Source organism: Pelobates fuscus, chromosome 1 (genome assembly GCF_036172605.1).
Source record: "Pelobates fuscus isolate aPelFus1 chromosome 1, aPelFus1.pri, whole genome shotgun sequence".
Taxonomy (NCBI): domain Eukaryota; kingdom Metazoa; phylum Chordata; class Amphibia; order Anura; family Pelobatidae; genus Pelobates; species Pelobates fuscus.
The window spans coordinates 228,874,535-228,890,744 of NC_086317.1; the positions used below are offsets into that span (position 1 = coordinate 228,874,535).

The 16,210-nt window shown below is 40.4% G+C and overlaps 1 protein-coding gene across 3 annotated transcripts in view; it reads left to right on the forward strand.

The window, feature by feature from the left end:
- INPP5B (inositol polyphosphate-5-phosphatase B) overlaps window positions 1-16,210 on the forward strand; it is a 152,090-nt gene that overhangs the window by 7,576 nt on the left and 128,304 nt on the right. For all 3 annotated transcript variants that reach the window (XM_063454994.1, XM_063455003.1, XM_063455013.1), the window contains 2 exons: window positions 8,675-8,772; window positions 9,856-9,885. In XM_063454994.1, the coding sequence (XP_063311064.1) occupies window positions 8,675-8,772; window positions 9,856-9,885 (128 nt within the window). The remainder of the gene's footprint in view (window positions 1-8,674; window positions 8,773-9,855; window positions 9,886-16,210) is intronic.

Below are 16,210 nucleotides of genomic sequence, written 5' to 3' on the forward strand. Positions count from 1 at the left end.
CAAGTTCATAAAATACTATACTCTTTACTATTTAAATACATATGTTAAAGAAGGAATGACGATTAAGAGTAAAGTTAATAAATCGAATTTAAACTGTCATATATGCACTCAATGAAAATTAATTTAGAGTAGAAGCTGAGAGCCTAATGCCAGAACCACAGTACCACTGATATGCAGTGGTGCATACTGATTTGGCAGGTCCTAAAGAACCAGAAGCAAGAGAAGGTTTCAAATGTGCCATGGCTTTCACTGGTGACTATTCAGGAGCAGTATATACTTCTCATAAAGCAAAAGTGATGCAGTGTTAACCACTATGAAAAAAATGAATTGCTGATAGCTTTATACGGAAAAATACAATTTATCAAATGTGACAATGGTATTGAGTTCATGACAGAGTTTTAGGTCAATACTAAACAAACAAGGTATTACACATGAGACCTTAGCACCTTATAATTCCATTAAAATGCAGCACTATTTGATATGACTAGATGTCTGTTATTCCAAAGCAAATTAGCAGAGGAGTTGTAGACACTAATACGTCTAGAAGGACTGCTGCTTGGATCCAAAACCCGTGTTTCCATATTATCTGTAAAGAGGGAAAATCCATAACCTTTCAAAAGGATTTTTGGATTAGAATGTTTTACATATAAGTATAAAAGAAGACAAAAAAGTCAATTTCAAAGTGGGAGAGAGGAATCTTTGCAAAAACAGTCCATGCTATCTAGTGTATTATGATAAAGTTCTCAAACACAGAATTGTGACATTCATTACAAAGAAAGCTATTGAAAAGCAAACTCAAACTGATCTATTGCATGATGAAGAGGATTCCCACAGAGAGAGTAATATGCCTTCTATACCAAAAAACAAAAATCATTCTGAAGAGTGTGCAAAATAGACTCAAACATCAGAGAGGGAGGAAAATTGGCAAACCAAGAATGATCTAGGTACGTTACCCTAAAAGAAATAGGAAATGGAGGTGTTGATTTCAATAGTAAACACCATGCATTAAAAAACACTAACCTTGAAAAAAATACTATTGAAAAATAAAAGAACATTGATTATTGTTATAAGGCGTTTGATAAACCACAAACCTTTAGAGGTGCCATAAACTCACTTCAGTCACAACCCCAGCCTAGTGCTATGAAAGAGGAAATGGATTAGGACTCACTTTGACCACTTTACGTGAAGGTAAATGTTCAGTAGGAGTTTAAAGGATGTATGCAATAAGAACAAAACTGATGGATCAGATAAGATGTGTTTCTAAATATTACAATCTAGTAAAGGGAGATAGTTATGAAGAAATACTCTATACAACAGCTTATTCACAGGCTGCAATTGAATGTAGATAATATATAGAACAGTCAAAATGTGTTTTTAGGTGAAGTTCAAGCAGATTGAATAACTAGTTCCCAAGTTAAACAAAGTACCACTTAAGTGAAAAGAAGTTTGAACAAAACCCAGAAGCCCACTGCATGTACGTCAAGCAGTATGATATGGAAGAGTAAGACTGGTAATATGGGTAGATGATCAGATTATACGTGCCATCAGTAAGACATTACTCAAGATCATGGGTGTAGGAACCCAAAAAAAATCTGGGGGGATAGCATTTTTACTCGCCGGGTATATTCTTATTCCGTAAACATTTCGGTGACCTGTCCTGCGGCCGCAGGGAGAACTTGAATGGTGGCTGCAGGGAGAACTTTAATGGCGGCCGCAGGGGAAGCTCTTCTGGCCGGCGCTGGGGAGCAGACTGTTCTGTCTCTGCTCCCCCTCCCTCGCGTGCTAGAAAGAGACCGGGGCCGGAATATGACGTCATATTCCGGCCCCGGTCTCATTAAGCTGCGCACGAGGGCGGGGGAGCAGAGACAGAACAGCCTGCTCCCATGGGTTTAGGAACCCCCAAAAATCTGGGGGGGATAGCATTTTTACTCGCCGGGTATACTCTTATTCCGTAAACTAGGAGTTGTTTATCCCCTTGTACAGCGCTACGGAATTTGCTGGCGCTATATAAATGATAAAATAATAACATTAAAGGGTCACTGCAGGGAAGGGGTTTTACTTACCCGGATACAGAGCCGGGATCCTCCTGACGAAATAGGAGGATGCGAGCAGGGAGCAATAAAACGCTTCTATTCAGAAGCGCCATTGCTCTCTGGTGCGCATGCGCAGCTTTGCCGCACATGCGCAGATACTTCATAGGGAGGCATTTATGTCTCGACTAGGAAGCACCTCTAGTGGCCATCTGAGTGTCCACTAGAGGTACTCCTCAGCAGTATTGTAAATACTGCCTTTTCACAAAATGGCAGTGCTTACATTAAAAAGCCTGCAAAGACATGCTATAGACACCAGAACTACTACGTTTAGCGGTTCTGGTGACTATAGTGTTCCTTGAATATAGAGGGGAAAAAAGAATCATCACAAAATGTAAGAAATAAAATGTCTGTATCCAGGGCCGGACTGGCCCACCGGGATACCGGGAAATTTCCCTGTGGGCCGTCGGCACCTGGGGCCGGGGAGACATTTCGGCGACCTGTCCTGCGGTGTGTGTGTGTGTGTCTGTCTGTGTCATGCATTGTGTGTGTCTGTCTGTGTCATGGTGTGTGTGTCTGTGTCACGGTGTGTCTGTATCATGGTGTGTGTGTGTGTGTCTGTCTGTGTCATGGTGTGTGTGTCAGTCGTGGTGTCTGTGTGTGTTTTTAAAAATAGTGTTTTACTCACCTTTTTTTTTTTTTTCAATGTCGTGCTGGTCTCTGCCTCTATGACTGAGATCATTAAGCTTGATGATCTCAGCCAATCCGCACTGACACAGGAAGCGCCTCTAGTGACCGTCTGAGTGTCTGTCACTAGAGGTGTCACTAGGAAGCAATGTAAACACTGCCTTTTCTCTGAAAAGTCAGTGTTTACATTCAAAAGCCTGCAGGGACAGGCTATAGACACCAGAACCACTACATTAAGCTGTGTGTGTGTGTGTGCGCGCCTGCTAGTGAGTGAGCTTGCTTGCATGTGTGTGTGTGCCTGCTAGTGAGTGAGCTTGTGTTTTTATGTCAATGAGCTTATGTATATTAGTGAATGTTTTGTCTATGAGGCTGTGTATCAATGAGCTTGTGTGTGTCAGTGAGATTGTCTGTGTCTGCATGTGAGTATGCATACTGTATAATTAAATGTTTTACTCTGAAAGGACCAATTATATTAGAAAAAGCAATATATATATTATATATATATATATATATATATATATATATATTACTCAATTATCTGGGGTGGCAAGACATATATATATATGGCGTAATGACTTATGGGGCTGGAATAGATTTTTTTTTCCAGGGCTACTTTGTATCCCCAGTCCGGCCCTGTCTGTATCATTATTCTAAAAATTATTTTAAAAAAATAAAAAAATTGGCACATTCCTAGCTTAATTTTTAGCACGACATATGACGCAAACATTTTGTACTTTGCAGATTACTTTTTTTATTTTTTTATACATATACAGATTGAGTAATACTGCCCCTGACTTAGGGTGACCACATTTCCTAACTGCCATTCACTGACACTGTCAGAAATGCATTCCATACATTTTACTACCCGTCTCTACCCCTTCCATTTATATTAGAACCCCACCTACCCCTTCCATGAATATTAGAACCACCCCTACCCCTTCCATGAATATTAGAACCACCCCTACCCCTTCCATGCACATAAGAACCCCACTTACCCCTTCCATGCATATTAACCCCCCACCCCTTCCATGCATATTAGTACCCCCTAACCCCTTCCATGCACATTAGAACCCACCCTACCCCTCTCCCCATCCATATTAGTAGCCCCCTAAACCATTCCAATTATTTTTCTACCTACCCCTTCCCCATCCATATTAGTAGCCCCCCTAAACCATTCAAATTATTTTTCTACCTAGCCCTTCCCCATCCATATTAGTAGCCCCCTAAACCATTCCAATTATTTTTATACCTACCCCTTCCCCATCCATACTAGTAGCCCCCGTAAACCCTTCCAATTATTTTTCTACCTACCCCTTCCCCATCCATATTAGTAGCACCCCTAAACCATTCCAATTATTTTTCTACCTACCCCTTCTCCATCCATATTAGTAGCCCCCCTAAACCATTCAAATTATTTTTCTACCTAGCCCTTCCCCATCCATATTAGTAGCACCCCTAAACCATTCCAATTATTTTTCTACCTACCCTTCCCCATCCATATTAGTAGCCCCCTAAACCATTCCAATTATTTTTATACCTACCCCTTCCCCATCCATACTAGTAGCCCCCGTAAACCCTTCCAATTATTTTTCTACCTACCCCTTCCCCATCCATATTAGTAGCACCCCTAAACCATTCCAATTATTTTTCTACCTACCCCTTCTCCATCCATATTAGTAGCCCCCCTAAACCATTCAAATTATTTTTCTACCTAGCCCTTCCCCATCCATATTAGTAGCACCCCTAAACCATTCCAATTATTTTTCTACCTACCCTTCCCCATCCATATTAGTAGCCCCCTAAACCATTCCAATTATTTTTATACCTACCCCTTCCCCATCCATATTAGTAGCCCCCGTAAACCCTTCCAATTATTTTTCTACCTACCCCTTCCCCCATACATATTAGTAGCCCCCTAAACCATTCCAATAATTTTTCTACCTGCCCCTCCCCATCCATATTAGTAGCCCCCCTAAACCATTCAAATTATTTTTCTACCCAGCCCTTCCCCATCCATATTAGTAGCACCCCTAAACCATTCCAATTATTTTTCTACCTATCCTTCCCCATCCATATTAGTAGCCCCCTAAACCATTCCAATTATTTTTATACCTACCCCTTCCCATCCATATTAGTAGCCCCCGTAAACCCTTCCAATTATTTTTCTACCTACCCCTTCCCCCATACATATTAGTAGCCCCCTAAACCATTCCAATTATGTTTCTACCTACCCCTCCCCATCCATATTAGTTGCCCCCCTAAACCATTCCAATTATTTTTCTACCTACCCCTCTCCCCCATCCATATTAGTAGCCCCATAAACCATTCCAATTATTTTTCTACCTCCCCCTTCCTCACATCCATATTAGAAGCCCCCCTAACCGCTTACATTCATTTTTCTACCTTTCCCCCCTCCCCCTTCTTTAACCCTTCCATTAATTAACATTAAAAATGCTCAGGCAGCTGTTTTTTTTTATTTTCAGAGGTGACCTTGCTCTGCTCTCCCCCCTACAAACTGTTGTCCCCCCCTTTTACCTGACATAGCAAGGGGACCTCTGGACGCCCGGCGGGCGCAGTGTCAGACTGAGCGCCGGGTAGTGATGTGACACCCGGCGCTCCTGCGCGGAGGGAGAGGTGATCCCCTTCCCAGTCTGCAGTGCGTGTGGTTCCCTGATGGAGCCGCACGCAAGCTGACGACACCCGCGGCCGGCGGAGCTGGGGGGGATTTCTCTATAACCTGTCCCCCCCCGCATGATTTTCTGGGGGGGGGATGCATCCCCCCATCACCCCCGGTTCCTACGCCCATGCTCAAGATGGTAAAGAAAGTACAAACAATCAAATTCAAGATGACAGACCTTGGAAGAATTTAACTTTTCGTAGTCATTGGCTTTGAATATTGTGCTGATCTAGCAAAGGTGAACAAAGAAAGTTCAAGGTCAAAAGATCCTAGAGAATTTCAACATGGCAGATTTCAAACTAACAAAATAACTTTTGGTCACAGCTGAAAATACTATTGGCTATGGGATATACTACAAGGAGGGTAACCAAGAGTTCAAGATGGAACCACACAGTGATTGTTTTGGTCTCTGATGTGATTGATAAAAAAAAAAAAAGCATGACCGGATACTTATATAATCTTACAGAAAAGAGTACACTGATTGCATGGAAGTCAAAGAAACAGTCTACAGTAATATTGTCCTCATGTGTTCACGGTTTAGCTGTGATCACACACGAATGTTGGTACCTGATGTGGTTGCTCAGGGGAATAAATATTGTCGATATGAACCAGTACAAGCGTTTAGGGACCATCAAGGAGCTATTTATTTTCCTAGAAATCCAATTTACCAACAAACTTGCAAGCACATTGATTTCAAATACAACTTTATTGGACCAGTGGGCAGTGAAGGTGCCAAGGTAGTTGATTACTGTCCAGCTGACATGATAATAGCACATATCATGACTAAGCCAACAAAATTTTAAATTAGAAAAATTCTTGCATTATTTGTTTAGAATGTAAATCTTACTTAAAATGTTTGTTCTGAGTACACATCTGAGAGCATTTGGGGTGTTGAGCATGTGATCTGAAGGTGCCCTCAATGTGTTAATTTTTCTGTGGTACAATAATGTTGCAGCCCTGCCTTTTTTCTGTTTATTGTTGACCAATGAAATGCTAAAGATGTGTGTGGTGTGTTCCTTCTTTATTGTGTGTACATGCCCGGCTATCCTACCCTCAGAATGCATATTGCAACAATGTATAAATGCTAGTGTGTGGTTGCTTGATAGGTTGATGAATGTGGCAAGAAATCTATCCGTAACATATTCATCCTCACCTTGTGCCGCTCAGCAGCTGTGCGCCAGTATACCTGACTCCTGCAACATGTTGGTGGGGATCCACGCCATTTTATAGCCCCACGTCTGCCCACGGCAATGACGACGTTAACGTGCGTGTGACATCACGCAAAAGACGCACACACACGTTCTGGGATCAAAGGCCAGTTACATCCAATCGGATCCGTAGGAGACTTATTCAAACACATTTTTACTTCTTCTCATTGCCCTGTCGTGGTTTCCCTTAGTAGGTTATCCGAGAGTGTGTTCCTGAGTGTTTATTTCTGGTTACTGACTTTGGCTTCGTTTTAACTTCCCTGTATTCTGCTATCCTTGACTTTTGGCTTTCCCTCATCGTTGTGTCTCCTTCTGTGTCCCTGACCTCGGCAAGTATTCTCACTATTCTCTGGTACATTAAGTCCGGCCATTCTAAGGACCTTTAGTCCTAGGTGTGATATAATTCTGCGTGCTGGATCTACTAGTAATCCTGACATTATCTAGGTGGATAGTCACAAAATTGAGTCTTGCAAATGGAAAAAGTAGCCCTACTGAATTGTCTTTCGAAAATGTATCAGTTACAACACAAGGTTAGATTTGGGAATTTTCTTTGAATTCTGTAAATTAGTGTGTCAGTGATCCATGCAGTGGCGTACATACCAGGGTCGCAGGGGTCGCGGCTGCGACCGGGCCCGGCCCACCAGGGGGCCCGGCCGCCCCTGCGACCCTGTATGTACCCACTGGGCCAGCCTCTTCTGCTGGGGGGCCCTGAAGCCGGCCACCTCAGGGCCCCCCGAGGCTGGCCCTGCTTACACCCGGCGGGCAGTTAGGCTGGCCAGTGCGCGAGGGAGCACTCTCCCCTGAGTGCTTCCTCTTCAGCTCCCTCGCGCACCGCACTGATCCCGGAGCCCGAAGATGACGTCATCTTCCGGCGCCGGCATCCCTACGCGGCGCGCGAGGGAACTGAAGAGGAAGCACTCAGGGGAGAGTGCTCCCTGGCGCACCGGCCAGCCTGACTGCCCGCCTAGGAGCCCAGCAGCACCACTGGACCCCAGGGAATCCCCTCAGCGCTCCAAAAGGTAGGGAGGCTGGGGGGATTAAAAAAAAACAAAAAAACGTGTGTGTGTGAGTGTTAGTGTGTGTGTGTGTGAGTGTTAGTGTTAGTGTGTGAGTGTGAGTGTGTGTGTGAGTGTTAGTGTGTGTGTGAGTCTGAGTGTGTGTGTGAGTGTGAGTGTGTGTGTGAGTGTGAGTGTTGGTGTTTGTGTTAGAGTGTGTGTGTCTGCTAGTGAGTGTCAGTGAGTGTGTTACTGTGTGTGTCTGTTACTGAGTCTGTTTGATGTCTGTTAGTGAGTGTGTGTTTGTCAGTGAGAGTGTATGTTTTGTAAGTGAGTGTGTATGTATGTCTGCCGCTGAGTGTTTCTCTGTCAGTAAATGTGTGTGTCTGTTAGCTAGTGTGTATGCATTTGTTCGTGAGAGTGTGTGTGTGTGTGTCTTCAGCACTTACCTTTCTCCAGCGCCGGACTCCCATGGCGCTGGGGATCCCTCCGCCTCTCAGCTCCGAATGCGCATGCACGGCAAGAGCCGTGCACGCATTCAAACCGCCCATAGGAAAGCATTACTCAATGCTTTCCTATGGACGTTCAGTGTCTTAAAATGGCGGAAGCGCCTCTAGCGGCTGTCAGTGAGACAGCCACTAGAGGCTGGATTAACTCTCAGTGAAACATAACAGTTTCTCTGAAACTGCTATGCTTTCAGCTGCAGGGTTAAAACTAGAGGGACCTGACACCTAGACCACTTCATTGAGCTGATGTGATCTGGGTGTCTGTAGTGGTCCTTTAAGTGTGTGTGCATCTGCATGCACTGGCGTACATACCGCGGTCGCAGCCCTGCAACCCCTGCGACCAGGTGCCCGCCGCCATGTGTTGCTGCCCCGGCCCGCGCAGAGTAAGCGCGAGGGTGGGGCCCACGGATCAATTTTCGCACCGGGGCCCCATGGGTCATGTGTACACCACTGGATCCATGCCAAGAATTTGATTAAAATGGCAGAATTGCCAATCTGTAGTTATTTCTGTTACTTGCTTCTTTTGTATTCTCGCTGTTACTGAGGAGTTGACGCTGTGTTGTTTTCTCAGAATATTCCTATACACACATAGAAGAATGGCCATCTGTGCGGAAGATGTGTCTCTTGATCAGATTGTTCCACTGGTACAAGGAATATCCATCGAGGAAGGTAACTATAACTATACTGCAGTTTTTTTTCTTTATTGCATTTTTGGTAGTGAATTTGAAGATATCAAACCAACCAAAAATGTTTCCTCCAGAATACTGACATAGACATGATTTCTGTAGGTATTTAGAACCATTAAAAAAGCTAAAATATAAAATAATAAATAATAATGAAACAGTTAAAATACAGAACACCAAAAAATGTCAATGAAGGAATCATTTTTTTTTTTTTAACACTAAAACTGGTTTGTTTTGTATAGAAATCAACCCCACTAAAATACTATAGTGGTGGTGGTAATACCAGGAGCTATCATAAAATTTGTGATAACTGTAAAAAACAGAAACAATATAAACACACAGTGTTTTCTTAATATCTGACATTTGTTTTATACATATTCAGTAACAGTTGCATTTTTGACTAATTTCCTTTAAAGGAACATGATAGTAACCAGAATTAATGTAGTCTTTGTGTTGTCTATTGCCTGTCCCTGCAGACTTTTCAATGTAAATGCTGCCTTTTCAGAGAAAATGCAGTGTTTACATTACTGCCAAGTAACACCTCTAGTGGCAGTCACTCAGATTGCCAATAGTGGTGCTTCCTATCAGATTGCCACTAGAGATGCTTCCTATCAGATTGCCAATAGTGGTGCTCTACATGGATACACTGAATTTGTTGCTGCTTGTTGGCGCAGTGCAGGGTTTTGCCGCATATTCGCAGTAGCCTCCCAATGGTTATGGAGGTGTAGTCATCTGTGGCGACTCCGGCACAGCGATGGAGATAAAGGTAAGTTTGATCACCTTTTAACTTCACTCTGAGGGTGTCCAGCACTTAAATATTTACTCCAGCACTATAATGTAGAAATACGTGTTTGTATAGTATTGCATTAAGTCTATAAGCTACAACTTATATTAAGCTAGCTATGTATTTCTTCTAATTTCTTTTGTATTATTTGCTAAATGCTGCCAACAGAGGGCATCGGTTTCTAACAATAATCTCTAAAAAGAAAATGGATTTCAGTAACATGTTGGCTTAAATCACATTCTTGCATTTGAATGAGTTAATTAAACAATGTGTTGTATTTTACAGTTACATCCATTGAAGGTTTACATATTCTCGGTAAGTAAAATTGGACATCGCTGCTGGAGGCAAATTTGAGGTAAGAATGCCTTCAGGGGCTTTCTGGTACCATAACAACTTAATTTAGATAATGTTGTTCAGGTGCCTGGAGTGTCCCTTTAATATATAACTGTGCTTGTTATAGCATTCACTGTAGCAAAAAGAAAAATTATAAAATACTATCCTTATGCATTATTGACAAAATATACTAAAGTACTGCAAATACAGGCCTTGTTCTAATATTTTTATATTATTTTTTTTAGATTACAATGTAAATATATATATAAAAAAATGAACAGAAGCCCTGCACTCCTACTTACTGAAAAAAAAATTCAGACCCGGTGCTCGATTGCACTGTTAAACATAGAACCGAATGTCCTGATGAAAGCTCCCAAGTGGAGCTGAAATGTTGACTAATGGAGTAAAGAATAATCTCTTTTTTTACAAATCCTGGGAGTGCTGATTATTCTGGATATATATATATATATATATATATATATATATAGATAGTGACAAAAGTACTCCTTTCCCTTGGTGCCTTGTCCTGGGATTGGGGTGTCTTTTCAGGCTTTAGAGACACTTCACACGCTGGATGAGGTAAAATGACTTGCTCTTTTTATTGTGGTTCCAAAATAAATGCACAGTAAGGTATAAAGGTAACAAAAATATATAAAAAAAGAAAGCCTTGCTCTTCTGAGCACTAACTAAACAAAATAATTAGCTAACTAGGTTGGATGGCTTGTCCATTTCCCAACATAAACATAAACAACAACCTTACTGTTTCAGGGTTTTCAGCTCTCTGTTTCCACTCACAGAAATTAAACACAATCTCCCTCCTCCTTTGGCAGGGGAGTACTTAATAGCACCTGTAATTGACAATCCTTTTCAGGTGAGTTAAATTAGGATTGAAACTCTGGAACTGGACTTCTCACCTGTAGGTTCCAAGCAACTGCCAAAATGTGGAGTGGAATACTGGCCCACCCTACTCACCAAGTGTTCCACCCCAGGGCCCAAATATACACATATTTAAAGTGCAATATTTATTTTAACATAACACATTTCCCTGGGGCTAATTACACAAAGTAGGAACCTTGCAAAATCTGGGGAGGTATATAGATTCCCTCCAGCACAATTCCTTGCTTTCGGTCACAATATACACACACACACACACACACACACACATACATATACATACAAAGAACAAAAGGAGCACTACTCAGGGATTTTTTGAAGGTGTATTGAAATAAAAAATCAGCGTTTCGGGTCGAAACGTTGATTGTTTATTTCAATACACCTTTAAAAAATGTCAATACACCTTTAAAAAATCCCTGATGATGATACTAAGATATGTAACAGGCTGATGTTCCAGGAGGGATAAGACACATGGCAAATGATTTAGGTAAACTGATGATAGAGTTCTAACCTAAACATCTGAGGAAAGGGATTTAGGGTGATTATTTCTGATGACTTAAAAGGTAGGCAGACAATGTAATAGAGCAGCAGGAAATGCTAGCAGAATGCTTGGTTGTATAGGGAGAGGTATTAGTAGTAGAAAGAGGGAAGTGCTCATGCCATTGCACAGAACACTGGTGAGACCTCACTTGGAGTATTGTACGCAGAAGGATATTGATACTTTGGAAAGAGTTCAGAGAAGGGCTAGTAAACTGGTTCATGGATTGTAGGATAAAACGTACAAGGAAAGGTTAAAGGAACTTAAGATGTATAGCTTGGAGGAGATATGATAGAAACATTTAAATACATAAAGGGAATCAACATAGTAAAGGAGGAGACTTTATTTAAAAGAAGAAAAACTACCACAACAAGAGGACATAGTCTTAAATTAGTGGGGCAAAGGTTTAGAAATAATATCAGGAAGTATTACTTTACTGAGAGGGTAGTGAATGCATGGAATAGCCTTCCAGCTGAAGTGGTAGAGGTTAACACAGTAAAGGAGTTTAAGCATGCGTGGGATAGGCATAAGGCTATCCTAACTATAAGATAAGGCCAGGGACTAATGAAAGTATTTAGAAAATTGGGCAGACTAGATGGGCCGAATGGTTCTTATCTGCCGTCGCATTCTATATATATATATCTCAATATATAAAAAATATTGAAATATTTTTTCAAAATGTTAAATAATTTTCCAAGTTTAGCCAGAAATATGAAATCATTTGAAAAACATATCCAAAAACATTAAGTTAAAAAAAACTATTGATAAGTTTCTATCATCAATTTCTCTATAATCTATCCCTTTGTCTATTGGTATGGATCAAATTTATGAAATATATTTTGAGGAGATTAAATATGTTATTAAAGGCCTTAAGAATGGGAAAGCTCTTGGACCTGATGTTTCACAATTTCTTTTTACTTGAAGTTCTGCAATATTTTGGCCCCTCGTTTCTAATGCATGATTAATGATTTGTTTTTTGTGGTGAGAAGATTACTAAGGAGTTTTTGTAAGCCCCCATTTTTGTCATTCCTACAGAAGACAAAGATCTCTTTAGGTGTTCTAGTTTTTGCCCTATATCCTTGATTAAATGTAATATCAAAATCATTGTGTAAATTTTAGAAAATTGGAGTCCTCTTCTTCCTGAGATCCAGACCAGGTTTATTTTATTCTTAAAGGAACACTGTAGTCACCTAAATTACTTTAGCTAAATAAAGCAGTTTTAGTGTATAGATCATTCCCCTGCAATTTCACTGCTCAAGTCACTGTCATTTAGGAGTTAAATCACTTTGTTTCTGTTTATGCAGCCCTAGCCACACCTCCCCTGGCTATGATTGACAGAGCCTGCATGAAGAAAAAAAACTGGTTTCACTTTTAAACAGATGTAATTTACCTTAAATAATTGTATCTCAATCTCTAAATCGAACTTTAATCACATACAGGAGGCTCTTGCAGGGTCTAGCAAGCTATTAACATAGCAGGGGATAAGAAAATCTTAATTAAACAGAGCTTGCAATAAAGAAAGCCTAAATAGGGCTCTCTTTACAGGAAGTGGTTATGGAAGGCTGTGCAAGTCACATGCATGGAGGTGTGACTAGGGTTCATAAACAAAGGGATTTAACTCCTAAATGGCAGAGGATTGAGCAGTGAGGCTGCAGGGGCAAGTTCTATACACCAAAACTGCTTAATTAAGCTAAAGTTGTTCAGGTGACTATAGTGTCCCTTTATTAGGGAGGCTCTAGACACACTTAAAAGAGTACTAGACCTAATAGATTTATCTAATGTACTGGACACTGATGGTGCTTTTAGGCATTGATGCACAATAGACATTTGTCAAAGTGGAATGTTAGTCCTTCCTCTGGAAAGCTTTACAGTGCTTCAGGCTTCTGGCAAGGTTCATAATGGCAATCCAAAACTTGGACAGTAGCCTGACTGCTAAGGTGTTTATTTTGGTGTTTCACCAATGAACATTGTTAATGGTACCAGACAAGGATGCCCCTTATCCCTTCTTTTCTTTACTCTTTATATAGAACACCTAGTACAAGCAATTTGTGAAAACACAGACATGTTTGGTAAACAATAAGGAGATTTATACAGTGAGTTTGTTTGCAGATTATATCCTCTTATCACTTTCAAGAATTGTCCTTCCTTATTTATTAAGTACCATATATTTATTCTCCAAATTCTCCAATCAGGATATAAACTGAGGGATTGAATTTTGGAGCTGGTGTTTTCCTTTAGATTTCACAGCGGGTTTAAGGAAATGTTACATCTAGGTGTTTGTATTACCCCTCGATGAGAGAAACTATATAGAGCAAACTTCACTATGAGTCTTGGGTCAAATTTGTCCCAGAGGATCAGCATAAGCATGCAATATTCATTAAATCTATGCTACAGTTTTGTGTCGGTTGGGAGTAAGACAAGAGTCTTTACAGCAAATTCCCACAACAAAGAGGAGGTCTGGGGGTTTCTGACCTTATGCTATTTTGTATCGCACCTTGCATAGGTGTTGAGGTGGAGCCTACTTAGGGGTACATACTATTAGGTAGACATTGAGAATTGATTTGTCTCTTTCCTGACTTGTCAGGTCTACTATGGACTTCTGTAGGAAAACTTATGATTAGTACCGTTTTACCAAACACTGTTTTTGCTTATAAACTCTGGAGAAAGTGCTCATGTATTGATGAGGAATGTAAACTGTTCATGGAAGTCAATCGGCATTTAGGTGGAATGGTCAAGAGGGAAGAAGCCTTTCATGACTAACATGGACTTCTATCATACAGATAGACAATTTCTTGCTTACTGTAGACTTCTTAAAGAAAGCCTTAGGACAAGATCTCTTCAATGCAATATTACAAAAACTCCCCTTTTTAAATAGAACCATTGGATGGAGGCTCCATATCAGCTATCTATAGATTTTTACATTCTAATAAAACAAAGAAGAAAGGGAATTATCAGTTGTTGTAAGAACATGGTCTGTGCATTAGAGTTACAGATAAGGATTGGTCTACATTTTTTAGTTATTTGGTTAAAGTATCTATTTGCTCATTTCTAAAGGAAAATGGTCTGAAATGCTTTGTGAAGTGGCATTAAGATGCTGTTAAAGTTAGCCATATCTATCTCTACTGCTCCGCTTTTTGTTTAAGGAATAGTGGGAAAAGAAGTGACTTTTTCACATGTGGTGAGCCTGCCCAACTATGTCTGTTTTCTGGATGCATGTTTTTAGGGCTCTTAAGTGACATACTTAGTGTCCACTTAGCTCGGACTTGTGGCCCTATTGAATGTTTACTATCACGTAACTCTACTCAATAATCCAATATTACATTAAAAATTGGTGTTCCTGGCAGTCTTTTCTTGCCTCTCAAGCTACTTCTTAGATGCTTTCTGGACCACTGCAATTTTGTTACTTTAATTGTGTTCTGTTTCACAGTTTTTTTCCATTCTATTCTAATTTATCTATTTACTTTTAAACCATTAGTTCCCCAGGTATTAATATAATTAAAATATGGAGGGATCTGTCTCTCCTTCACCCACTGGTGAAGGTCTGAAGGAGGTAAATAAAATGATGGTTGTTCAGTTAATAAAGGTGCCATCTCTTTAGTGGTGGAGTGGGGCTTGTATTCCCTATAGTACTGGGTAAGGACCTGTAACTTGTGGCATGTCAGGTGTGGGTTAGGGGGAGGAATTTATCTTTCTGATAATTATAAGGGGACTTGAACCCTATATTGACCCCATAATGTTTTTTTACTTTTTATTGTGGCACTTGGCTAGAGGTCACATCACTAAACCGTTACAGTGAAGAGGATATTTAGCTCTGTGCATGCCAAAGGTGATTTACTGTGCTAGATATCAAATAGACTTGTGCACAAATCCTTTTCAGTGTTAATATATGCTTGAAGGAACCAATCTATCTAACTCCACAGGTAGATCCTAGGACCGATCAATACGTTCAGCATAGATTAACAGGAATTTGATTAATTCAATGCAACTGAAAAGGATTTGTGCACAAGTATAATATCAGGTGTTTGTTAAAGGGTTACTCCAAGTACCATTACCACTACAGACATTTTAAGTGGTCATGCTGCAATAATTCTATATGTGCAGTGCTTCGCTATGAAACTCTGCACATAAGAAGATTACAACTCTGCTCCTGGAGATGCAATTCCACCTCCGGCAGCATTATTGGGAAGTCATCTGCCAGCCCAGAACTAGAGTTCCAGGCTGACTAATGTCAATTATGTGCATATTTCTATGCACAGAATTGCAATCATTAGCGGAGAGTGATCAGCTGACGCTTTCAGCCAATGATTGGCAGCATCCAGCTCTGCAGAAGCCGAATGCATGTCACAGTCAGCCATAGAGTAGACCTAGCACCCAACAGGACCAGGTAAGATGTCAAACCATTGCAAAATAGTAATAGCAGGCTGTAGTGATTATGATGCTTGGATTGACCCTTTAAATATACTTGTTATATAATTCACATGTAAGATATATGATATACTTCGTAGAGGATTCTCATTTGAAAATTACTGCTTTTAAATAAATCATACTACCTAAGTTGTGTTCATTCAGTACAAATAACCTGATTTCTATAAAATTTATACTTAGCAAATATCGAAATTGTAGAGATAATCTGGTGCTTTTCATTGGATTTTCTATATCCAAACTGCATTCGGTCTTTAGTAAACTCTGTTAGTCACTGACCTGCGAATACAAGTTTATTTCCTTTTTGTAATGATGATATATCATTTCTAATGCTGTAAATAGCTGTACCCTCAATATCAACCTATTATTGAGAGGTGCCCCAAATATCTTAACTTTAAATAAACACATGTAAATTGTACAGTAGACTGTCAATAACTATCAATAACTCCTGCC